The sequence below is a fragment of the Tursiops truncatus genome, chromosome 19 (genome assembly GCF_011762595.2).
Source record: "Tursiops truncatus isolate mTurTru1 chromosome 19, mTurTru1.mat.Y, whole genome shotgun sequence".
Taxonomy (NCBI): Eukaryota; Metazoa; Chordata; class Mammalia; order Artiodactyla; family Delphinidae; genus Tursiops; species Tursiops truncatus.
In genome coordinates this window covers 41,142,805-41,167,395 of record NC_047052.1, presented here as the reverse complement: position 1 = coordinate 41,167,395, position 24,591 = coordinate 41,142,805, and the positions used below count along the sequence as shown (strand labels likewise).

At 58.8% G+C, this 24,591-nt stretch overlaps 1 protein-coding gene across 2 annotated transcripts; it reads left to right on the top strand.

Moving 5' to 3' along the window:
* The first annotated feature begins 8,314 nt into the window (after positions 1-8,314).
* On the top strand, positions 8,315-23,907 carry SLC7A10 (solute carrier family 7 member 10). Of its 2 annotated transcripts, XM_033844658.2 has the most exons (11): positions 8,315-8,649; positions 17,552-17,756; positions 19,856-20,007; positions 20,268-20,393; positions 20,483-20,636; positions 21,391-21,514; positions 21,597-21,700; positions 22,057-22,153; positions 22,355-22,504; positions 23,108-23,285; positions 23,528-23,907. In XM_033844658.2, exons 1-11 carry the CDS (start codon positions 8,499-8,501, stop codon positions 23,659-23,661), a joined length of 1,575 nt encoding a protein of 524 aa, XP_033700549.1. In that variant the 5' UTR covers positions 8,315-8,498; the 3' UTR covers positions 23,662-23,907. The 2 variants fall into 2 exon arrangements, with proteins under 2 accessions (XP_033700549.1, XP_073651863.1); XM_073795762.1 differs by lacking the exon at positions 21,597-21,700 and having other exon boundaries at positions 8,379-8,649.
* The last annotated feature ends 684 nt before the right edge of the window (positions 23,908-24,591 follow it).

The window sequence follows — 24,591 nt, the reverse complement described above, 5'->3', positions numbered from 1 at the left end:
CTTCCTCCCTGTAAGATGGACCCAAGGGAACGTGCCATCTTCCTCTTGGGAAAGAGTTCCAATAGCCGTTGGTCCCGAGGGCCCTTGGTGATGGTGCTGAGTGGGCCCGAGGCTCCCAGCCCCACTGGTGACTCATATCAGGACATGGGTGGCAAAGCCAGGTTTGAATCCTCCCCTAATGGAGATCTCAGCCCAGCCCACCCAGAGTGGCTGGTGTCTTGGGCCCAAAGAGGTCGTCCCAGGAAGGTGGCCGGGAGCCAGGGGTTGGGAGACCCCTCTGACATTGAAATGGTTCCTCCCCGGACCCTTCTAAGGGCACCCAGGATCCAGCAGGCCCATCTGGACAGGGTCCCTGGAAAAGTAGGTGGGCCTGCGTTTCTCCAGAGTGGAACACCGTCCACAACCCAGGGGAGTCAGACCCCTGCCCTCTCCACCAGCTCTGGCATCAGTCAGCACAAGGAGTGCCCCCCCAGGAGGGGGATCCAGGTGCGGGGGGCACCCAGAGAGCCATCCTGTCCACAGGGGCCCCATGTTCAGACTTTCTGTGTGGTCCCCCAGTGTCATTCCACGCATGGTCCCCAAGCCGCCCGCAAGACGGAGGACAGTCCCCACTCGTGGAATAATAAGGTCCTGCAGTGTCCCAGGGGCTGATGTGTCTCAAATCCAAAGAGTATCTGGTGACGTGCAAAGTCTTGTTTTCACATTAAAAGCATTAGTTCGTTACAAGTACACGCCTAGATTGCCCCAATGTTTTGAAACTGGTTTTGACATTTCCCGGTATTTTGAGGCACCGGGTCTCCGAGGGGCCTGCCTGGGCACCCCTCTCCACTGCACCCACTCCTGCGCCCGCACCTTTCCCAGGCTCACTGCCTCCCTGCCTATTGGGCAGGTGGGGAAGCTGGGCCCCCGGGGCCTGCAGAGCCCCTGCCCACCAGGCCGTGGTCGGCCTGTCAGGGCAGCTCCGCTCAGCTGTGAGAAAGGCCAGGGCCCATCAGATAAGGCTCTGGGCCCTCCCGCCACCGCCACCGCAGAGGCTCTATCGCCTCCCAGTCCCTCCCCAGCCCTGCCCCGAGGCAGGTGTGCTGCGCGGAATGAATTTCACTACGAGATCTCTCTGGTTTCACTATGAGTTTCCTGACCCAGGCCAGCACCTACGGCCCCCGGGGCCTCCCCTGCATCTCTAGGGCCAGGAGGCAAGTCTCCCCACTCAGGCAGCTAACAGGAGGGAGCCTGGGCAGCCCTTGGGAAGGACTTCCCTGGCTCCTAGCTAACTCGAGTGGTCCCAAGGGAGGCTGGGTTCTGGTCCCAAGAAGCCTGGCCAGCCCGGGCCAACACCTTAGGACAGGGTCCGCCAGGGGCCTGGATTCCTTGATGGCGGAGTGGGGCAGGACACAGGGTTTATCCCATGGTGAGGGAGGCTGCCCTCTGGTGGCGCCTTTTGGAATGGCAGATGTCCTTGGCCAGGGCGGAGGGTCCCGGTTCAGGAGGCTGGCCCCGTAGGATTTGGGGCTGGGACAACCAGAAGGGAGAGGAGAGCCCAGTTCCAGAGCAGAGGCCCAAGCCCCAGCTTCTCATGTTCTCTACTGGTTCCTGCTACCCACGGCCCCCACCCCACCTACAGGGGGCTGCACAGGGCTGTGCTTATGAGGGTCTCAGGGGAGGGCATGGGGTGACCCAGGAGGATGCGAGAGTCCCAGACTCCCCAACAGGTCACCCATCCCCTCCTTTTCCCTCTTCCGACTAGTAGGCCCAGGAACCCCAGGGCCTGGGCAAGCTGCCCCCCAGCATGGCTGTGGCACTGAGGGATGAGAACCCGTCCCCGCTCCCTCCCCCTCACAGATGTTCAGTGACTCATCCAGCTCAGAAGTCGGGGGCAGAGCTGGGGCTAGAACCTGTATCTCTCAGTTCCCAGGCCAGACACCTGGGAGCCTGCACTGAGGGCTATGCTGGGAGGAAGGCCAGGTGGGCTTTGAGGAGCATCTGGCCCAGCGGGGAGAGAAGCAGTAAGGAGAGGTGGCGAGGCGGGCACAGAAGAGGCTCGTGGTCCAGTCTGGGGACCAGGACGTCTTCCTGGAGAAGGTGGTGAGCTGGCTGACTCACAAGGGACGCACGTGAGCATGAAGGTGTGTGTGAGGGGCTGCAGGCCAGGCAGCCAGCACAGGCAAGGCAAGGTGGGGACTGACATCTGAGCATGCAGAGCCAGGGACAGTGGCTTTAAAGAGGGTGACCACACATCCCAGTTTGCTCAGACATCTGGTTTACACCTGTCATCCTGCTGTAATTATTAACAGCACCCCTTTGCATTTTCAAAAGGGTCCCCGTTTGGACTGTTAGTTAAATGGTCTCCCCACAGAAACATCCCCGTGGAGGGGGTTGATCCTCTCCCCCAGGGCTGCACTGAGCAGGGACAGTTTGGGATGGGGGAGATTTGCATTTTGGAGCAACGCTGGGGTGACAAAGAAGCTGTCGTCAGTCAGGCTCGAGGATACGGTGGGTGGTAGAGAGTATTGGGGCGGGGGGGGAGGACGGTGTGGAGGATGGAGGCCGTCAGAGCTCTGGGAGTGGACACTGGGATCTGGGTCCCCATCCCAGGAGGGAGTGGGTGAGGGCTTGGTGTGGTGACACACTCTTCATTTGATCATTCTAGAAGCACCGATTGTGCAGGCTGAGCCCCGGGCAAGGTGGTCCCTGCCATGGACCCTCACACCATGCAGATCCAGAATGTCACCAGAACCAAATACAGAGATTTTTTAAAAAATTTTAGTCTCACAGAATATTTTAAAGTTTGATAACTAACTGAACAGAGGAGAATTGTGGGAGAGGAACAGGTGTAATACAAGGGCCCCCCAAGTCAGAAGATGCTGGGCTAAGAGTGGTGGTGGTGGTGGTGGTGGGGTGTGTGTGTGTGTGTGCGTGTGTGTACACACACATGCACATGCATGTAGGGGGGCAGTCATAGCCTCCGCCCTGGGAAACCAGAAAAAGAGACGAAGATTTCATTTAAAGTTGGCTGCCCCAGATCACCAAGGACAGTGTCCAAGCAGCCCGGTTTCCCCATAACTGCTTTCTCCACTCTGTGCTCCATAGTGACCTTAGGAGAGGGGATTTTCACTAAATATTTAGGCATATAGCATGTGGAAGCTTCATTTGGACTCCTGCCCTGGGCCTACCAGCGTTAGGGCTGTACGTGAGCAGTGGCTGTCCAGGGAGGGTGCAGAGAGGGGAGAGAGGAAACACGAAGGGGCAGCAGCTATGTCCAAGGCTGAGAGCCCCACGAGACAGAAACAGAGAGGGGTTCCCAAGGACCATCAGCAAAGAGATGCTTGAGAATTAGGGAATGGTTTGGAATCAGGATGTGGAAACCAAGGAGAAACAGGCTGCCTGAGTGGCTACCTAGGTTAGAATGTGAGTAACAGGAGAACGGAGTTAAGGCCAGAACAGGTATGGGGGTGCCAAGCAGGTTCAATGACCTTGAGGAGCTGGTGGAGAAAGAATAGACCCAAGGGCCCCCCCCACCGCCGCACTCGGATCCTGTCCCACCCAGGGGCCCTGAAAGGACATGTTTAATGGCCTATTCTTGTTGAAGTGAGCATAACCTACATACAAAATATTGTATAAATCCTAAGTGTTCCACTTGATGAGTTTTCACAAACTGCACATACTCGTATAACCAGCACCCAGTTCAAGAGACAGAACATGACCAGTACCCCAGAGCTCTCCTTGTGTCCCTCTCCAGTCTCCACCTCCAATGAGCACCTCTATCTTAACCTTTAGCCTCATACATTAATTTTGCCCGTTTTAGCACCTCTCGTGAATGAGATCATCCCAGCATTTTATATCGTATTCGGCTTCTTTTGCTCAATATTATGTCTATAAGACTTATCCAGGTTGTGGCATGGTAGTAGTTTGTTCATTTCCCTTGCAGTACAGGACTCCAGGATTTGAATGTACTCTGACATATTTGTCCATTCTACTAATAATGGTTTTTCCGGGTTGGGGCTACCGTGAAGAGTGGTGTTATGAATAACGTTGTAAACGTCTTTCAGTGCGTTGCTATGTTTATTTCTGTTGGGTATATACCTGGGAGTGTATCTTAGCCCAGGCTCTCCAGAAACAGAGCCCGAGGCAAAAGCTTAGGTGGTGCTTTTCGATCAGGGGGTGCGATCACAGGGAATCGAGAGTGAGGGGAAAGGGGGTGAGGCAGGGAAGACAAGAGAGCCAATACAAGGATGAGTTTCTGAACTGACCACAGCTTGGTGCCAAAAGCATCTGATTGCTGGGCTGTTGGGACCCTTTTGCAAGAGGCTTTATAATGAATAGGGTTCATGACAGTCCATCTGGGATGAGGAATGGGGGAGAATTCGTCCACTGGCTTCCACCTGCCATCGTCCAAAGATGGGCCAAAGTGTGTTAACTCCCCTGCATTTTTGGTTACAAATTGGTGGGTACCAGTTTCATCCCTCACTGTCTCATGCCTCAAGGGGTAGCAGAGAAGCCCTGGGGAGGGGGGGAGTGATGGGAGGTGTCCGCAGGTTGTACTCGAAAAGGAAGGAAACGTAACCAAGGCCTCCAAGGTGAGGCTGGAGGATCTGAGGTGGTACCCAGCAGGTGTCTGACACAGAACGGAGAAGCTGGGCTATAGGGATTTAGAAATATCGCCAAATCGTCTTCCAAACTGGTGGCACCAGTGCACACTCCCTCGGCAGCGTATGAGAGCCTCAGGTTGCTCCACATCCTTGCCGACGCTGGTGTTTAATTTTAAGCACTCTGGTGGATACACAGTGGTATCTCATTCTGGTTTTAATTTGCATCTCCCTGATGACTAATGAGGTTGAACACCTGTTCAAAAGTTCACCAGCCATTTGGACATCCTCCCTTGTGAGGCACCTACTTAAAAGTCTTTTTCCTTTTGATCTGTAGTTTTCATATTTTTAAGATACAAGTCCTTTATCAGATGTATGTATTGAAATAACTTCTCTCAAATGTGGCTTACTTTTTCCTCTCTCAATCATGCCTTTTGATTGACAGAAGTTTCTAATTTTAATGGAGTCCGATTTGTCACTTTTTTACTCATCATGCTTTTTGTGTCCTGTGTAGGAAAATGAATCTATTCTTTCCCCTAAGTCTTCTTCTAGCTGCCTTGTTGTTTTACCTTTCACATGTACATTTTCTTTTCATGCGCACATCCATGGAATTGGTTTTAGGGGATGGTGTAAGGTAGAGATGAAGAGGTTTTTTTGTTTTTGTTATTTTCCAATATGGATACTTAATTGTTCCAGCACCGTTTACTGAAAAGTCTGTCCCACTTCTCTCCCCTGCTCTGCGATGTCAACCTTGTGGTGATAAAACAGGAGTCCATAGATGGATGGGTCTGTTTCTCATTTTCTATTCTGTTCCTAGTTGATTTGTTTATCCTTGCACCTGTCTCCCTAACTGTAGTGTAAGTCCTCCAACTTTGTTCTTCTTTATATATGTTTTAGAGTCAGCTACTTTACTAAATTAACTAACCTTAAGTTTGCTTATAAATTTTGTTTGGATTTTCTACCCAATCATGTCATATGTAAATGACAGTTTTATATTTTCGTTTCCTAGCTTTATACTTCTTCAGGTCGGCTTCTTTCGCTTAGTAACATGCATTCAAGTTTTCTGCATGTCTTTTCATGGCTTGATAGTGCATTTATTTTTAGTGCTGAGTATTATTCCACACGTGGATGTACCACAATTTATCCACTCACCTACTGAAGGACACCTAGATTACTTTCAAGTTTTGGCAATTCTACATAAAGCTGCTATAAACATCCATGTGCAAGTTTTTGTGTGGATATAAGTTTTCAACTCCTTTGAGTAAATACCAAGGAGCACGATTGCTGGGTTGTATGGTAAGAGTATTTTAGATTTGTAAGAAACTGCTAAACTGTCTTCCAGAGTGGCTGTACCATTTTGCATTCCCACCAGCAATGAACACCTGTTACTACACATCCTCACCAGCATTTGGTGTTGTCAGCATTCCAGATTTTGGTCATTAAAAGGTTGCGCCTTATTCCTTCTTTTTCTTGCCTTATTGCACCAGCGAGGACGACCAGCCCAGTGGTGTATAGAAAAGCTAACCTTCTTTCTCATCTCCAGTCTCAGTGGAAAAGCATTCAACATTAAGCACAATGTTAGCTGTAGGGCTTTTGTTTGCTGTTTTTTGTTTCTTGGAGGGTTTGGGGGTTTGGTAAGATACCTTTGTCAGATTGAGAAAGTTCTCGTTTTTGTTTTTTTTTTTAAAGTAGCTGTGCCGGGTGTGAGGGGGCGATGGACAGTGTCAAGGTTCACAAACCTACAGAGTGAGCCATGACAGAGACAGGCCTTCAGGAGGGCATGAGCAAGTTCTCTTCTATGTCTAATTTGCTAAGAGTCTTTTGGTTTGTTTAAAACGTGGAAGACTGTCTTCTGAATGTGTTGAGAAGATCCTATGGTTTTCCTTTTTTTCTTCTTCCTGTTTACGTGGTGACTTCTACTGCTTGTCTTTCGGATGGTAAAACAATCTTGCCAACTCTTTGTTCCCATCAGGGTTTGCAGGTTCTAGTTTATGCCACTAAAAGCACCTCCTGAACTGTGGGCCTGGAAAACAACATGCAAATTCCATCCTGTGCAGTGCCCTAGAGTCACCGCTTCTCCTCGAACACTGACCACACATTTCAGGTGCCGTGAGAGGCTCCCCTTCGAAAACCACCAACCCCCGGGGGCACCAGCCCCCGCAGGACCCTCTCCCAACAGACCCTAGCGTTGCAAGGGCAAGTGCGTGCGGAGAGTGAACGGGTCAGACACCCCCACCCCCCCAAGACAATTAAGAGTCTGCACAGCTCGTGCGCCTCCCCCGCCCCACGCCTGCGCCAGTCTCCTTTAAGAGAGTCGGCCTGAACGCGTCTCTGGGGCGGGAGGCGGAGGGCGCCAAGAATGCCGCACTCCGACGCGAGCGCAAGGGCTGAAGCTTCGCCGGGCGGCCTCCCCCTCCAAGTCCCCCCAGGGTCTTCCCGCCCCTACTCCCAGGTCCCCGCCCCCGACTTCGAAGGTCCTCCTCGCCCGCAACCCCCCTGAACCGCCACGCCTGCCCCCCATGCTCCTCCCACAGCCCGGGACCCGACCCCAGACGCCGCCCCAACCCCCGGTCCGCCCGTCGGACCAGGGCGACCCCCACCCCCACCCCGCAAGCCCCGAGGCCGCGGGCGGGGGAAGGACGGGGCGCCCGGCGCGGCCTCATCCACATGCAGGGGACGGCGCGTCGCGGCGGCCGCCAGGAAGGGACAAAGGCTGTTCCGCCGCCGGCCGCACAGTGCCAGGCTCGCCCCGCCCCGCCGCCCCGGTGGCCCCCGACGCGGCCCCCCTTGCGTCTGTCCCGCCGGCCCGGCTGCACAGTCCGGACGGCTTCCGGGAGGAGGAGGCAGCCTCCCTCGGACCCTGCAAGCCCTACCTCCTCCTGCGACCCCAGGGGCCACAGCCCCTTCTCCGTGTCTCCCGGGCAGTTGAGGTGGCCTCGTCTCTTGAACTGAAGAGACTCAAGAGACGAGGGGCCTTCGCCAAAGACCCGAGTTCTAGTCCACTGAGCCCCGACTCTGTGGCCAGGCGTCTGCGGGCAGAACCTGCCGGACCCAGTCCAGAGCCGGGCTGGGCGGCGGAGGGCGGGGGAAGGTAAGGTTTAGAGCAGAACCCCTTCCAGGACCCCCACAGGCACTGGGTCCCCTCTGGATGACGGTGAGGGGCTCCAGAGTCTTCACCCCAACCCTGTCTCCCCAGACTGTTGATGATGGGGGCTTAGGGTCTCGTGACTCCAGGGGATCCTGGACAAAGCCCCCACCCCTCCGAGAGCTATACCTCACACACCCCAATCAGCGTCTGGAAGCCAAGGAGGCATCAGACAGGGTTTGCACTTGCTCTGTGACCTTCCTTACTGTCCCGGCGCCTCAGCTCTCACCTGTGGAGCGAGCCCAGTCTCCACCCCTCTCCCCGTACACACACTCTAGGGGTCCGCGCCAGGATTTAAGGAGTATGGCCGCTCTGGCGCACAGCAGGTCTCAATACACAGACGGCTATTATTTTTGCCAGCTTCCTCAGTCTCCTTGAGGGCAGGGAGAGTCCTGCCTTTGAGCCCTGCTCCCCCGCCCCCACCCCAGGCCTTCTTCCTAGGCCTTCTTGGGTCCAGGAAGTTCTTCCTAGGTCTGCCCCAAGTCCTCTCCTTCCTTCCAGGCCCGCGTTGGGAGGGTGGGGGCCACGGCGGGGAGTTCCCTTTAAGGAAGGTGGGGGAGGGGGCTGCTGGCCGGTCCTCCTTCCGCCCCTCCCTGGGCCCCGCGGGCCGGGGCTCAGGGCCAGGGCCCCGGGCCAGCGCATGCGCCCGCCTGTGGGCGCTGTCCGGCCTGCGGGAGCGGCGCGCACCGACAGCCGGACGGACGGGCTGCCTGGCGGCTGGTCGCACAGACGGGGCAGCGCAGGGAGCTGGGACGCGGCGGGACAGCGACATGGCCGGCCACACGCAGCAGCCGAGCGGGCGCGGGAACCCGGGCCCTGCTCCCTCGCCCTCCCCTGGCCCGGGCCCCGGGCCCGGCGCCTCGGAGCGGGTGGCGCTCAAGAAGGAGATCGGGCTGGTGAGCGCCTGCACCATCATCATCGGTGAGCGGGCGCGGGGCGGGCGGGTGCCTGGGGCGGTAGGGCCTAAGGGAACAAGGAGCACCCCTCTCCGGGCGCGCCTACCGGTCTGAGACGGTGGAACATGGATGAGGGGATGCCCGCCCGGGGCACCTGCGGTGTCTCCCCTCACACAGCAGCCACAGGGCTTCTTGTTTCCACCTCCCCAAGTGCCCCGAATTTTTGCGCTTGAAGGAGGTGCAGGTCCCATCCACCGCTGGAATCCTCCTCCCACCTTTACTTCGCCATGGACTTCCGCAAGGCAGTTACCCTCAGTCTTCTCGTCTGTAGCATGGAGATGGCTGTGGTCCTGCCTTGAGTGCGGGGGTCTTGCAAGTGTGGGAACTCGGTAAGCTGACCCCCGCTAAGGCCCCAAGTTCTGAGTCTTGTGGCTTAAACTGAGTTCCTACTGTGTGCAGGGTCCAGGTGCCGTGCCGTGTGAATGATTTATTCTTCGCAAGCAGGAGGGACTGTGGGTAGCCTGGACAGGTAGAGCCAGCCCAGAGGGGAAATCGGTTCAGAGTATATAATTAGTGCAGAATTCTGCAGCAGGACCCTGGCAGAGGCGGAGGAGCAGCCAGTGACTGGGGGAGGCCCAGTTTGGGTGGGCAGACCCAGCCTGCGAAAGGCCAGCTGCTTCCTGGGCTGGGATCCCATCTGCATCCTCTCACTCTCTAGCCCAGCTTCTCCACCTGAGAATGAGTCTGTGCATCCTTCCCCCACTTGGGGATTTCTGGGTAGGCAGAGGGCTCAGGGCACAGTGAGACCAGTGGTGGGGTTTTCCTCCTTCTGTCCCAAGTCAAGAACGCTGATGCCTTAGGAACTGGCTAACCCAGACCTGTGCCTGTATCCACACCAGGTGCCTCAGAGACCTTCGTGGTGGGAGGAGTCTGTTCCGTCTCCTGTCTCCCAGGAGACACAGGCTGCAAGGATGAATGGCAAGGGTCTTGACCACTCTCACTTTACCAACTGCCCAGTCTTCCCCTCCCCAGCCAGCGGGTGCTGCTTGTGCATTCACTGCCCACCCATCCTCAGCCCCTTGGAGATGGAAAAAGCTGGGGGCTCAGGAGGGCAGACTGGTGTCTTCACCTCCTCCTCCTCTGCCCCCACACTGGGAGCTCCTGGGCCAAGGTTGGGGTCTAGATCTTGGCCACCCCCTGCACTCGCACTGAGAATTGCCCCAGCACACAGCCCCTGTGCAGGTACCTCTCTGTCTCACCCACTTGCACCTGGAAAGGTGTCTTCTAGGAGCTGGTCCCGATCTGGTCCAGAGACCTTCTTGGACAAGAGTGCCCCTGCTTGACCGCTGAGAGGAAGGGCTGGTTCCAGGGATTTGGCCAGGGTACTGGTTAGAGCTTTGCCCTGGCCCACACCCTCTCCAGGAGCTGTGCCTTCAGGAAGAGGAAGCCCCATACATCATGGGTGGGCCTTGGGGTCAAGAGGCTGACTGTGTCTGGAGCCAGCCGCAGTGCCCGGCAGGTGCAGGGAGAGACGTGGTCCTTGCTGGGCTGCCTCAGCTAAACCCAGCACCCTCGAGCTGTATTCCTACTCTTTCTCCTCCCCGCCTCCCATCCCCCTCAGGTCAAGCAGAGGCTGCTGGCTCCTCTCTCCTCAAAAGAGGGCCCTGGTGGTGATGGTGGGAGTGGATGAGGCTAATTCTGCCAGAATTTTTCTGTGCAGCACAGCTCTGCCCTTACAGCTCCCCCACTTTTCATACCATTTTTGCTGTTCCAGGTCCACTGCCCCCTTGGCTTCAGGCCTTGAAGACTGAGCTGGGGTTAGGAGTGACTTAGCCAAGAGTGGCGGACTCAGGAACAGAACCCAGATGACCTGACTCCAGCCCAGGACACTCAGGGGTGGTCCTACAAGCCTGCCTGGGGAGCTTTGAGGGGTTTCAGCAGGCAGGAGGCTGGACTGGGCAGGAGACAGACAAGGGGAGAATGGACCTGGTCCAGAAGGTGACAGATGACGGAGGAGGCAGGGGTGGGCTGAATCACTGCACTGCCCTCCCCAGCCTGATGCCCAGAAGGCCCCCACTTCCTCCCCTTTCACTGTTCCGGTAGCCCGGACTCCCACATCTTTCCCCACTTTCCTGCCCTGGGGAGCCTGGTCAAAGTAAAAATTGTCTGCCAAGTGTCATAGTTTAGCCTTAACAGTCTTGAAAACTTTATAGCTTCCTCCATAATCTTTCTTGTTTGATAGCAGCTTATTATCTCCAAAACTTCCAAACAGACCCTCCCAGCAGATCCGATAATTCTCTCCCTTTGTAACCCCTGCCCCAGGCTGAGGAGTAGGAATGGAATGACATAAAAGGGCTTTGGGCTAGAGCAAGACTCCACCTGAAATGTGTTTAGGACAGCACCTGCTGGCTACAGCAAGCACAACTGCAGGGGAACGGGCCAGCCTGGAGGAAAAAGAGCCTTCTGGGGCAGACACTGCGCAAGACATCACCACATCCAATGCCTATTCAGAAAAACGCACCTTACCACATTATGAAAACATGTTCTCCCTTTATCTCATTTGATTGCCTGCTTGCAAGATGGGAATTTTTATACCCATTTTACAGATGTACAGACTGAGGTTGGAAGTTAAATGACAATGCTGCAAGTGGTGGACTCGGAATTTGGAACCAGAATTGGACTCTTCTCCCAATCCAGTGCCTTTCTTCACACTGCTCTGGTGCAGGGCAAAATTGGGGCCAGATGCAGAGCCCATGATGGGAGAAGGTTGAGGATTGAGCTGGGAGCTCATCCAACCGGGATTTAGTGAGCTCGCCACTCTACTATGGGTAGATGAACAAACAGGTGGACAGAGAAATAGCCTCTGACTCCCCCACCCCCACCCAGGGCTGTATGTACAGGGTCTCTTGTCCTGACTCAGGGACCACAACCAGCTCCCTCCCCATCCACACCCAAGGAAGGGTCGTGCCCAGGTTCAGCAGAGCGGGAATCAGCCAGGTCTACTGACCAGACTGTCCTGTCCTTCGCTCTCTCCCTTTGACTCAAATATCCAGCCCATGTTTGTGGATCAGGCTCAAATATGTTCTAGAACTCAGGGACCTCCTTCACGAACCCTGTCTCCTTAGGAGCCAATCTCTACTCATCCAGCCATGGCCAGTTCCCTCCGTTGTCTCTGGGGCTGGAGGTGCTGGGCTGCTCAGAGGATAGCCCTCTCCAGAACCCCAACCCATCCTCCCCGGGACCCTGAGGGGACATAAAACCACACAGGAGGCTGTCTGTACCTCACCATAGCCCCAATTTACAGATGAGGAAACTGGGGACCTGAGGCTGCAACCAGCCCGGGGTCAGATGCCCTTGGTGTGCTCTAAGACACCGTCGGGGGCTGAAGCAGCTCTGGCTACAAGGATGGGGCCTGCTAGCTCTGCTCACGCTCATTCATCTATTCAACAGGTAGGTACTGGACAGTGCTGGGCACTGTTCTAGGTGCTGGAGACACAACAGGGAACAAGACAGACAAAATCCCTGTCCTCCTGGATCTGACATTCCAGCATGGGAGTCAAAGAGCAAACAGATAAGCAAGCTGAATGTTTAGCTGCCAGGGTAATGTAAGCGCTAAGGTGAGAAAATGAAGGAGGGAGGATTGTAGGTAGATGAGTCAGGAGTGAGATGGGGTGCAGTCTGTGTAGGCCTTGCAGCCGCAGTAAAGACTTTGCCTTCTTCTCTTTGTCAGGTGGGAGCCTGGGAGGGCTTTGGGCAGAAGAGAGATGGCATGAGATGGCATGGGGCGGGATGAGATGGGATGGGATGGCGTGGGGTGGCACGGCACGGCATGGCATGGCCTGGGGCTTACTGTGGAGAAGAGGCTGTGGGCAGAAGAGGCAGAAGCTGGAAGCCCAGTCGGGAGGGTGCTTGAGTCACCTGGGTAAGAGATGATGGTGGTTCAGAGCAGCGTGGCAGCGGTGGAGGTGCTGAGAGGAGGTTCAGTCCTAGGTGTGTTTGGAAGATTGAGCCAAATATGTTGACCTGGACACAGGGTATAGCAGAGTGGAGTCTGGGTGACAGCAGGGTGGGGCCTGCGCAGCTGGGGGCATGGTTTGCCATTAATTGACCTGGGAAGACTGTGAGATGAGCAGGTCCGGGGGAGAGAGTTCCACTCTCCTGCTCACCCCTCTCCCAAAAGGAAAGTGGGTTAGGCCGGAGGCGCACGCTGACCAATTGGCAATTCCAGGCATGTCCTGGAAACGTCCCCACTCACCTCCCTGGAGTTCTGCCAACACCTCAGCGGCACTGCTGTCCCCCTGGAGGGGTGCCTGACATGCTCACCGTAAGGACGCTGTGCTGGGAGTCATAGGCTTCACCCAGAGCAATAGCAGGGCCCCCAAAGCAGGGCTCTGGCTGCTGACCCCAGGGTGGTGAGGTCCCAGAGTGTTCAGATCCAAGGGCCAGCTTGGGTGGCCTGGGGTGTTTCCAAGGTAGATGACAATAGTGAGACCCATAAGCACTTCCTGGGGCCTCTGATGGAGCAGGCAGTGTGGGAACAGACCCACATCACTGCCTCAGTTCCCCATCTTACAGATAAGAAGGTTCGGAGAGTGAAGTACCTTGTCCACAGCCTCCCATCGTGAGGGATCTGGGATTCAAACCCAGATGTAGGGGTTCTCAACTAATAATTGGCCCCGCCCACGGCCTCAGGGGCCTTGGGACTTACCAACGGGGATTTGGAGCTCTTCCCCAGAGCCCTCATGGGTCACATCCTAACAGGGAGGTGCTGGGACTCATTGCCCGGGGCAAACGGAGGAGGTCTGGCCTATGGCCAGCCCCTGATCAGACCCAGGAGCCCTGAGCTACTCTCTGCCAGGCCAGCAGGCCAGCGTGGCAGGAGGAGGCCCCGCCATGGCCCTGCTCGCTGAAGAGGCAGGCGATAGGCCAGGTACGTGTAAGGGGACCTAGGCCCTGGGGGTTCCCTGTCCTTCTAGGGGGCTTGGACTTCTCATCTCAGCAGGCCAGGGCACAGACCCCGCCCTCTGGGAATGCAGGGTCCGCCCAGGATGGCAAATAAAGTAGTCACTTCCTGGCCATACTCCAGGTACCATGGGAGCGGAGCAGGGGCCAGGTTATAGGAATCAAGATGGGAGATCAGGGAGGGCTTCCTGGGGGTGGCGTTGCTTCTGGGAAGCCATTGAGCTGCAGAGAGACCTGCCGCAATGCGGGACAGAGGGCTCCAAGCAGAAACTGTGTTTCCTCGGGCCCCGTGCAGATGTGCAGGATGCGTCCCTCCTGCCCAGCAGTGCCTCAGCCAAAGTCAGTGTTGCACCAGCCCTCTGCTGCCCCCTAGCTCAGTGGTCCTTACTGGCACAAGGGGAAACTGAGGCCCAGGGAGCAGCACGGGCCTGAGGTCACACAACAGACTCCTGAAAGTGTTCTAGGGATGAGGGGCGGTGCCAGCAGCCTGACAGGACGTCCCTGACCCCTCCCCCAGATCCAACTCTGCACGGTCCCCACACACACACCGAGGGCAGCTGGCCCCTTCCACCCACACGACCTCCGCAGTCCACCCCTGTGACCTCCGTGGTCGGCTCATGCCTCCCAGAAGTAGGTCAGCACTCACCGCGGCAGCCGGGGGAACAATGGCTCTTTCTTCGTTCCTTCACGGAGCCGGGTAAGCCCCATCAGGCCACACATCTTAATGTGATAAAAACCACCCAGCTTGGCCTGAGGGAAGAGGGGCGGGAGGAGACTGGAGGGGGGCCCCCTAGTTGAGGGACTCACATCCTCGCCCACCTTCCTCGGAGCTCTGGCCCCGCCAAGGACCTGCAAGGACCACAGAGCAGCCGTCCCACTGGGTGGATGGGAACACGGAGGTCTCGGAACCCACATTTCTCCAGCCTGCCGTCAATCAGACACCTGACCGGGTGCTCAGCAGTATCTCCCGGCCCATCCCACAGTGTGTGGCTCCTGCCCCCCCTCCTCTTCCTCCAGAGCAGGATGCCCCAAGGGTTGGGCTTGTCCACTGCAGTTCACCCAGTCGGGCAGAGCTGATTCTGCTGGCCCTGAACGTGAGGGCTGAGAAGGGAGGCCTGGACCCACCACCAGGAGGCATGGGCGGGCTCGCCTGCAGCACTGCCTTGCAGCTCCGTGGTCCCTTCTCCACAGCTCCTGACATCGTTCAGTGCTGGAGACGCCCACCCCTGTCCTCAGCAACATCCCTCCTCCTCCCTACCCGCTGCCCCTCACCCAGGCCTGCCGCCCATCTGCTCCTCGCAGAGCCCAGGCCAGCCCACACAGTGCCAGAGCAGCCAGTGGACCTCGATGGGGTTTTCTGCCACCTTCCAGCACAGACCTGAGGCAGATGCTGGAGGCTGTCCAGGCCCAGAGGAAGAGGCCCCCAGAGAGCTCAGAGCCACCTGCTGGCACGTGTGTTCCTTTGAGCCACGTGGGGAGAAGTCCTGCACTGTAGCCTGCAGCCATGTGTCTAAAACAATAGCGATCCTCACCCCGGCCCAGCCGCAGAGTCTTCAGCCGCTGGGCACAGACGAGTGATGTGTCCCTTTCAAATCCCAGCCTCGGAGGACGAGGCGCCAGGCGTGGCTTCCCCGAGGGCTACCCTCGTGAGGCCCCGTCAGGCTGAGTTGCGTAGGGTGGTGGGCGTCCCCACGAGGTGGGTGGCTCAGGGCCCTGGATGCACCCAGCTCCTTCCAAGGCCACCCAGCCCCCACTGGCTTACAACCTCCCTGGCTTTTGGCAACTCCCACTCCACCAGGTCCTGAGAACAGAGGCTCTACTGCTGGATAGAGCGACCGCCAAGTCTCTTTAGAAGCCGAGCAGCCCACCCAGGCCCTGGGCCCCGTGGCGGATGAAGGAAGCGGCCCCTCTCTCCCTGGAAGCGAGCTGAGGACACAGCTTACCTCTGGGGCTGGGAGACAGGAATTCTTTCCTCCTTATCTGGATGTATTTAGGGCTCCTGGGACGTGACTAGAAAACCAAGTGGGGCGTCGTGGCCGTCCAGACTGGAAATCTGTGCCGGCCGGGTGGGGGTGGGGTAGGACTGTGGACAGGGAACGCATGCAGATGGGCCGCCCCAGCTGTGTCCTCGTCCAGACCCGCCTGTGGGCCTGGCAGGTGGAGCGGGCAGGGTCTGCCCTGACGGACATGCGCTCCCCGCCCCCGGGCCCCGGCAGGTGGGGCCCATCTCGTGGAGGGGCTGAGCCCCGGGTCCCAGCAGTGTTGCTTTTTTCTTCATGTGGCCTGTGGGTTCTGGGATTATTTCCTCTTGGGCAGGCCCTAGTCCAAATCACCAGTGATGTGGCCTGATTCATTTGCAGAGATGGTGAGACCCGGGTAATGCAGAACATTGCCCACTTTGCCCTAACTGCCAGGGACCTCAGGGCTAAGCGGGTGCTCAGCGTTTTACTCATCCTGGGAACCTGCTCTGCAGCCCACAGCGTGGCCCTCGGAGCGTTTCCCATTGTTCTGCGCCCAGACCCCATGAGTGCCCCACAGTGCCCATCCTTCCAAAACTCAGACTCAGCCCATGGGCAGGCCAGGCTTTCTGTGACCCATGACCTGGCAGATTCCCCTGGCACCCACGTCTTGGAAGCTAGCCACCCTCTCTGCTACTGCCCACAGTCCCCTTCTGGGGGGGTCGAGTGGAGACTGCTGCCCCCCACTCCACAGAGGAGGAGTTCAGTCCTTCCGTGGCATTGGTGCCACTTTGGGCGTCGGGCCGTTCGCTCATCCTGTGGTTGGCTCAACAGATGTGTATTGAGCACCAACTGTGTGCTGGAGGCCCAAGGCGAGGTCGCAGACGGTACACACAGAATCACGCAAAGATGCAAAGGACATCTGGATACAGCTGTGAATGAGCTGAGGCTTCCCGTACAGTACCTTGCTGAATCCTCACAGCAGTCCCATTGTATAGACGGGACTCAAGAGGTTCCCTGTCTCCTGAGCCCCAGCCAGAGTTTCCCACTGTGGTCCTAGGATTAGAGCAGTGACCCCTGTTTGCAACCAGTGAGCTGTTCCCAAGGGAGAGGCGTCTGTGTCCAGACCCCAGGCTGAGCCAACTGAGTCCTGCCAGCCTGCCATCATCCACCCCATCCCTTCTGTGACGGCGGCTAAGCAACCCCCAGCCCTGAAGATGCACCAGCTCCTCTCCCTCACCCCACTGACCCTCGCCCAGGACCTGAAACATTTAACAATGCCAGGAAACCAGGTCTCTTCCGAGTCTGTGTCCACAGCATGGGTCCTAGGTCAGGGAGGAGCCCAGCGGGCAAAGGGCTCTCTAATAGGGAAAGAGGAGATGGAAGGTAAAGAAATACAGTACGGAGCAGGGTCTGGGGCTGTGAAGTGGGAGGAGGAGGAGCCTTACCGGTGTGGTCAAGGAGGACTTCGTGGAGGAGGTGCCAGTCCCCAAGCCACTCCCTGAGTTTGGATTTCGGCCAATAGGAAGGTGGCAAGAGAGTATCATGGTCAAGGCCTTGCTTTAGGTGGCCAGCTCTGGCCAGGCTGGGAGGAAGCCAGGTGGCTGGAGGCTGACAAGCCTGGAGGCCTTGGCCAGGGGCGAGGGCCTGGGCCTGGGCCCTGTGGGGATGCGCTGGAGTGGCTGCCACTCTGCCACTGCTTGTGCTTGCCCCACCTCACGGCTGTTAGTTGGGGGCGGAGGAACTCAGAACAGGACCCATCTCTGGCAGTGGAGCCTGTCTGGACAAAGTGCCACTCGCCATGCCAGGGGCTGGGGAGGGGAGCTGAGGTGGCCAGAGTGGGACTTGCAGGGTTTGAGGGACCCAGGAGGGTGCCTCCAGGCCCACCCTCCTCCTTGAGGGAGCAGCCCGGGCTCCCCTCCTCACTGCAGCATCTGGAGCTGCACAGAGAGGCTGCCCTGCTGGGGGCGCCCAGACCTGATGCCTCCCCACCTCTTCCCCCCACAGGAAACATCATCGGCTCGGGCATCTTCATCTCCCCCAAGGGAGTCCTGGAGCACTGTGGCTCCGTGGGTCTGGCCCTCTTCGTCTGGGTCCTGGGTGGGGGCATCACTGCCTTGGGCTCACTGTGCTACGCGGAGCTGGGAGTCGCCATCCCCAGGTCTGGTGGGGACTACGCCTATGTCACCGAGATCTTCGGGGGCCTGGCTGGGTGAGTGTGGGGCACCAGCAGCTGTGGGGTGGTGACAGCCTCTCCAGGATGGACGGCCAGCTGGGCCCAGGACCCCAGTGTCCTCCTCTGCTTCTCACATTGCAGGGAGGTCATGGGAGTAGACGGAGGGAAGGGGAGGTGTTGGGCAGCCTTCTAAGGCCAGGGTGGGCGGGACCAATGCCCACCCTACTCCAGCTGGCCCCTTGACCTCTCTGTGCTTCCTTTTAAATAGAGCTCCTCTAAGCCCCACTCCCCACCCAGGTGCTTATGGGTGGGGAGGACCTCACTATGGAAACCTCTCTAGATCATGCCGACATCCAGTCAGGGACACCTTGACGTTAGTAAACTAAAGGCAGGGTGGGGGGTGCATAATAGTCCTATCAACGCCCTGCGAGACGTTCCCTTTAAATAGCTCCCGAGTTTCCTTTATTCACGTGAACGTTGGCTGAGCACCTACTGTGTGCTGAGGGCCAGGACGCAATGATAAAAAGATCCATCCCGGGCTTCAAGTTGCTTACAGTGCAGAAGGGAAATAATCCTTCAAATGTGATTAAGACCAGGAGGATCCTTGCTTTGAAGATGTGTGAGAGGCTGCAGCCCAGCAGCTAAGAGAACGGGGTGCCCACCCCCCAGAGAAGACTCCCAGGAAAAACCACACTTGTGCCCAGGCTTGGAGGAAGGGTGGGGTTTTGTTGGCCGACCAGGAGGGGTAGCACATACAGACGGTGGTGGCCTGGGCGAGCTTGGTCTGTCTGCCACGGCCACGGGTGAGGTCAGATCCATCATAGACGCCAGGGCTTGTCGGGGACGGGGCAGCCTGTAGGTGGAGGGCCGTCAAAGCTATTGCAGCTATCCAGCTGAGCCATGCTGAGGGCCAGAACAAAGGTACAGGAAGATTCCAGGACCGTTTAGGAGTCTAAATCGGGAGGACGTGGTGGCCAGTGTGGCATGAAGGAGAGGCTTGGAGAGACTCCATAGATGGTGGTTCCCGGGACGGGGAGAGGGAGATTTTAGGTTGGGGTCTCACGCATAGGTGGGGTCGGTGGCATGTCCGGGGAGACGCTGAGTCAGGCCTCGGGTGGGGGATCTGGAGCGCAGACGAAAGGTCTAGGCTGAAGTATTTAAAGTTTGGTTCTGAGGGATGTGGTCAGGGGCCTTTAACAGGGCAGTGGAGGATGGGGCCCCGCTGTTCTCCTCTGGGGAGAGGGTCCTCAAAGGGGCCTGGACCCGAGAAAGCAGAAGAATTTTGCTGCGTGGCAGAAAACTCAAGAAGATGGAAGGGAGAGGAGGACCCGAGACCCACCCCAAGGGCACCCAGCATCGAGGGTGGGCAGCGGGGAGCACCCAGTATGGGAGGAGGGTCATGGAGCTAGGATGTCCCAGAAGCCAAAGGGGGAGAGGTGGTGCAAAGCAAGAGGTAAGGAAGCAGGGCTACAGAGCAAAGGTGAGGACCAAGAGGAAGCCACTGAGCTTGGTGTCCCCGGATGAGGCAATCCCTACCCTCAGGGTGGTACGGACAGGGGACTAGGACCACCCCCACGGACAGGCACTCCCCTGGGTGCAGACGGAGCCCCCAGGAACAGGTCGGGCCTCACTCCCACGTGGGCACCCTGCAGAGGTGAGATTCTGGCGGATGGGATATAAATCCCTGTCACCCCAGCCAGGGGTCTTTGCAAGGTCCGGTCCCTCGGGGATCACAGCTCAGAGTCAGCCACCTGCAGCCACAGGGCTCTGCTGAGAACTACAGCTGGAGCTGTGACTGGAGGTCGCGGGACAGCCCACCGCAGCTCAGGAGCAGCCTGTGACCGGGGACTAGGCGGCCATTAGAAACGTGCTTGGTTCCCGAGTCTCTCTTCACACCTGCCCAAGGGCAGCCCGTAGCTGTTTGCGCTGAACGCTGTCTCTGTTGAAACAGTTCATAAATAGAGCAGAGACCTCAACAAGGTTGGCCCTGCCTCCCTGGACCAAAGCTGGTATCTGGCCCCCACGGCAGCTCCGGGTGCCGGGGCGCAGGGTGCAGCCCCACTCCACATATCTAGGCCCCCTGGGCTGGGAGGGTGCCGGGAGGCCCCAGCCACTCGGGCCCTCACTCCTTCCAGCTTCCTGCTGCTCTGGAGCGCCGTCCTCATCATGTACCCCACCAGCCTAGCCGTCATCTCCATGACCTTCTCCAACTACGTGCTGCAGCCCGTGTTCCCCAACTGCATCCCCCCGGCCGCCGCTTCCCGTGCGCTCTCCATGGCCTGCCTTAGTGAGTGTCCACCGTGGGGCCGGGCTGGGCGTCTGTCCCCAGGGCCCACCCTGCTCCCTGCCCCCGTGGGGGGACTTTCAGGGGAGGTCCCTCCAGCTGTCAGTCCCCGTGAAGTCGGCCTCAGGGGTTGGGCTTCTGGCACTCCAGCAGCTGCAGGGGACACCGCCCTCCTGCAGCCTGGGCTGGCCTTGGCTGTGGCCCACCTCGAGGGGCTTGGCCTCGGGTGCCCGCCCACCCAGCCACCCGCCCCTCCTCCTCAGTGCTCCTGACGTGGGTGAACAGCTCGAGCGTGCGCTGGGCCACGCGCATCCAGGACGTGTTCACCGGCGGGAAGCTGCTGGCCCTGTCACTCATCATTGGCGTGGGCTTTGTCCAGATCTTCCAAGGTAGGGCCGGGCTGTGGCGGGGGGGGGGGGGGGGGGGCTGGGCACAGGGCCAGGGAGACGACGCTGACCCTTGACCTCCGGACCCCCAGGACACTTCGAGGAGCTGAGGCCCAGCAATGCCTTCGACTTCTGGATGACGCCGTCCGTGGGTCACCTGGCCCTGGCCTTCCTCCAGGGCTCCTTTGCCTTCAGCGGCTGGAACTTCCTCAACTATGTCACCGAGGAGCTGGTGGACCCTCGAAAGTGAGCGGGGCTCCGGCCAGGCCCTGGGAAGGGGTGTGGCGTGGGGTGGGAGAGGCGGCCTCCCCACACGGAGCCTCTGTCACCTCTGGCCGGCCTGGTCATCTGCCTGACCGCACTGCTACCCACCGGGAACGGCTCTGGAAAGGCAGCCGGGACGCTTGTGTTCCAGCCTGACCCTGTTCTGTATGGCTGTGGATGAGTCACGGCCCCTTGCTGGGCCTCAGAAACACTGAGTATCATTGTCTCGCTGTAAACGGATCCAGCTATTCGCATTTGGCCAACAATTACACATGTGCGCACAACATGGTCCCTAAAAACGAAGCCAATGGCTCCCTCTGACGCTCAGCTGGGACCTTGACCGTGAACAGTTACAGCTGGAGCTGGGGCTCATGGGAGTCCCGGGGGACCCTGGTCTGTGGACTGAGCTCTAAGGGCGCTTTGAGGATTTTCAAGTCTGATTTTGGCTGTATGCAATGTCCCAGACATTAGATCCGCCCCCCTCCCCAGGATATGAGTGGCCCCTTCTCCATCTGCCCTTCCTCCCACCAGCCTGCGCCAAGGCTGGGCTGGGGACTAGGGGGGAGACGGACAGCAGTGCTGCCCCCTTCGCTGCCCCAAGGCCCCCAGCAGACCCAGGCGGTGGAGGCTCAAAGCTGCTCCCGTTGCTGGGTCCCCTGCCACGCCCCACCACCCTGAGGCCCCGTCCCCCAGCCCCGCAAGGGCTGATGCTGACACACTGCACCACTGTCCCCAGGAACCTACCTCGCGCCATCTTCATCTCCATCCCCCTGGTGACCTTCGTGTACACCTTCACCAATGTCGCCTACTTCACTGCCATGTCCCCCCAGGAGCTGCTGGCCTCTAACGCAGTGGCCGTGGTGAGTGGGGCCCCGCTTGGTCCTGGCTCCTGCCCGGCCTCCACCCCGCCTCACGCGCCCCCTCTCTTCTGTGCCCACCCAGACCTTCGGGGAGAAGCTGCTGGGCTACTTTTCTTGGGTCATGCCCGTCTCCGTAGCACTTTCCACTTTCGGAGGGATCAATGGCTACCTGTTCACCTCCTCCAGGTGACTGGACTGGGAAGAGGGTGGTCAAGGTGAGGCAAGGCAGCTGCCCTGGTGCACACGAGCCGTGCTGGGGGCCGGAGGAAGTGAAGTCCTGCCCGGTGGGGCCCACCTAAAGCTGGGACCATGAGCTCCCCGGAAGCAGATGTCTGATCCCAATTGCAAGGAACAGAAAGCAAGAGGGAGGTGGGCTAGATGAGGGGAAGAACTGCCCAGTGGGGCTGCTGGGGCCCAGAGCAGGGAGTCAGAGGTGACGGCTCAAGAGGGCCATCAGGTCTAGACTGAGGTCGGGATCTGGCCAGCAGCGAGGCCCCAGACTGGGCTCATGGCTCCCACCCACCTCTGTCCCCACCCCCCAGACTGTGCTTCTCTGGAGCCCGAGAGGGACACCTGCCCAGCCTGCTGGCCATGATCCACGTCAGACACTGCACCCCTATCCCTGCCCTCCTCGTCTGCGTAAGTTGGGGGACCCAGGCTCGCAAGGCGGGGAGCCAGGGCCACGCAGCAGCATGGGTAATGGCAGGGATGAGGCCTGGCCCTGGTGGGGGCGGGAGGGCCGGGCTCGCTGACCTCCTGGCCCCAGTCGGCAGGCCCGGGTCCCCTGCTGGGCTGACAGGAGGCAGGGGGGAGTCAGCCCTCAGCCCAGTCCTCTTCCAGGGCGGGGCCACGGCAGTCATCTTGCTTGTGGGAGACACGTACACGCTCATCAACTATGTGTCCTTCATCAACTACCTCTGCTATGGCGTCACCGTCCTGGGCCTGCTGGTGCTACGCTGGAGGTGGCCGGCGCTCCACAGGCCCATCAAGGTGAGGCCCGGAGGGGACCAGCCAGCCACGTGCCAGAAGCAGTCAGGGCCACCCCTTTACCCGTGTGGGCACCCGGGGCGGCGACGGCAGCGATGGTGAGGCCAGCCTTTGCTGTGTGCTGGGCCCTGCCCAGGGCCCTGTGTGCACTAGCATATCCAGTCCTTAAGGCAGCCCCGTGGGGTGGGTGCTGTGAATACTCCCACTTCACGGACAGGAAAATAAGGCTCAGACATTACGGTCACACAGGATTCCCACGAGTCCACAGAAAACAGAAGACCCAAAACCGAGCTAAAAGGAAAGTCCTCCCGTTTGCATATAAATCCTTGAGCTGGAGAAGTGCTCAGTGCCTGGAATGTGAAACACCCCAAAATCATTCGCCTTCAGCCGAGTGCGAGTGGCAAGCGCACGTACAGTCGCTGTGTGGAGCTCAGAGCCGCTGAAATTGACAGGCCCTCGACAATGTGGCCAGTTGGGCTGCTGGCAGAAGGGGGCCCCTTGGGCCTCAGCTCCCAGGAGAGGGGGGAAAGGGCCTCAGACCCCCGGGGCGGTGGGGCAGGAGAGCCGGGGTCCCGCGCCATTGGCACTGCCGCTCGCTGCCCCCAGGTGAACCTCCTCGTCCCCGTCGCATACTTGGTCTTCTGGGCGTTCCTGCTCGTCTTCAGCTTCATCTCGGAGCCCATGGTGTGCGGGGTGGGCGTCATCATCATCCTCACGGGGGTGCCCATCTTCTTCCTGGGAGTGTTCTGGAGAAGCAAACCAAAGTGTGTGCACCGACTCACAGGTGAGCCAGGCAGCTCCCCGACGGGGCGGGGCCTGGAGATGGAACCCTCTAGGGGCTCACCCTAGAGCGGGGTCTCCCAGCAGCTGCGGTGGCCACAAGAGGCCCAACCGCCACCAAGTGTCTCCCCGTGGCTTGGCCCAAGTGTCCAGGTCCCATGCGCAGAGGGAGCAGCTCCCTGAGGACCCCTGTCCCACAGGGTCAGACCCCAGGGTCCATCTGTCGGCCTGTCTGTCTGTCCTCAGAGTCAATGACACGCTGGGGCCAGGAGCTGTGTTTCGTGGTCTACCCCCAGGGCTCCCCGGAGGAGGAGGAAAATGGCCCCTGCCAGCCCTCCCCACTGCCCGCCGCCACGGACAAGCCCTTGAAGACACAATGAGACATTGTGGAGCCTTGAAGCAGCTGTTTCTGTTTACATGTTCTTTATGAGGAGGTGTTTTTGCAAAAAAAAAAAAAAAAAAAAATTTTTTTCCTGGGGAAAAAAAGAGATCCTACTCTTAGAGGCCTGTGGTAAGGAGCCCTGAAGATGTGGGACTGGGTCCCCTGTCAGCGCTGCCCCGCTAGCTTTTCCTGGAAAGGTCTACGAATAAAACAGGGCTGGTGGTGTACCTGTCTCAGGTGAGTCCCTGGTGGGCACCTCTCGGTGGTGGGCACCCCTCGGTGGGGGGCACGCATGGAGCTGGCTGGAGAAGGGGGCCCGGCAGGCCCAGGAGGAGGCCCTTGGCATTCGGGGGCTCTGCCGCTTCAGCCAGGCACTCCCTCTCCGGGGCTGGCACCGTGGGGTCCGGAGCCGCCCCTGCCCCAAAGGGACATGGAGGATTGGGAAGCCGCTGGGTGTGCCCCTCCCCCAGGCCCTGCAACACCTGCTGGAGGCTCGGTCACCCAGGAGAGCCCGGGATTCCCACTGGAACTGCCTTTCTTCCCATAAACCCCCACGGAGTGAGTGTCAGGACTTCAAAGCCCACGGCCTGGCCCTGGTTTACAGGTGGGAAAACTGAGGCTTTGAGACAGGACGGGATGGATTTTCCTGTTGGCAACTGGTGCCTCAGCCTCTGCTCCCTGAGAAAGCATCAAGTAACATCTTCCGGGGCCCTCAGGACCTGCAAGAGACCCCATGGGCTTTCTCTACCCTGTGCCCACTTTCCCAGCCCCGCAGTACTGCCTGGGAGATTGACCCCTCAGCCAGAGGGCAAAGGGCATCAACCTGGCCAGGCCCGCGCTGACCCCACAAGCATGAGGTTGGGGGCAGAAGCCTCCTAGCCCAGCTCCTCCGGGGTCTGCTGTGAGGATGCAGGAGGGTTCAGTGCCA

Bases quoted from the DNA above. Each gene is read 5' to 3' on its own strand.
- SLC7A10 (XM_033844658.2), top strand. From the start codon at position 8,499: ATGGCCGGCCACACGCAGCAGCCGAGCGGGCGCGGGAACCCGGGCCCT. The intron at 17,757-19,855 runs GTGAGTGTGGGG...CACTCCTTCCAG, and splicing joins ATCTTCGGGGGCCTGGCTGG to CTTCCTGCTGCTCTGGAGCG. The intron at 20,008-20,267 runs GTGAGTGTCCAC...CCTCCTCCTCAG, and splicing joins GCTCTCCATGGCCTGCCTTA to TGCTCCTGACGTGGGTGAAC.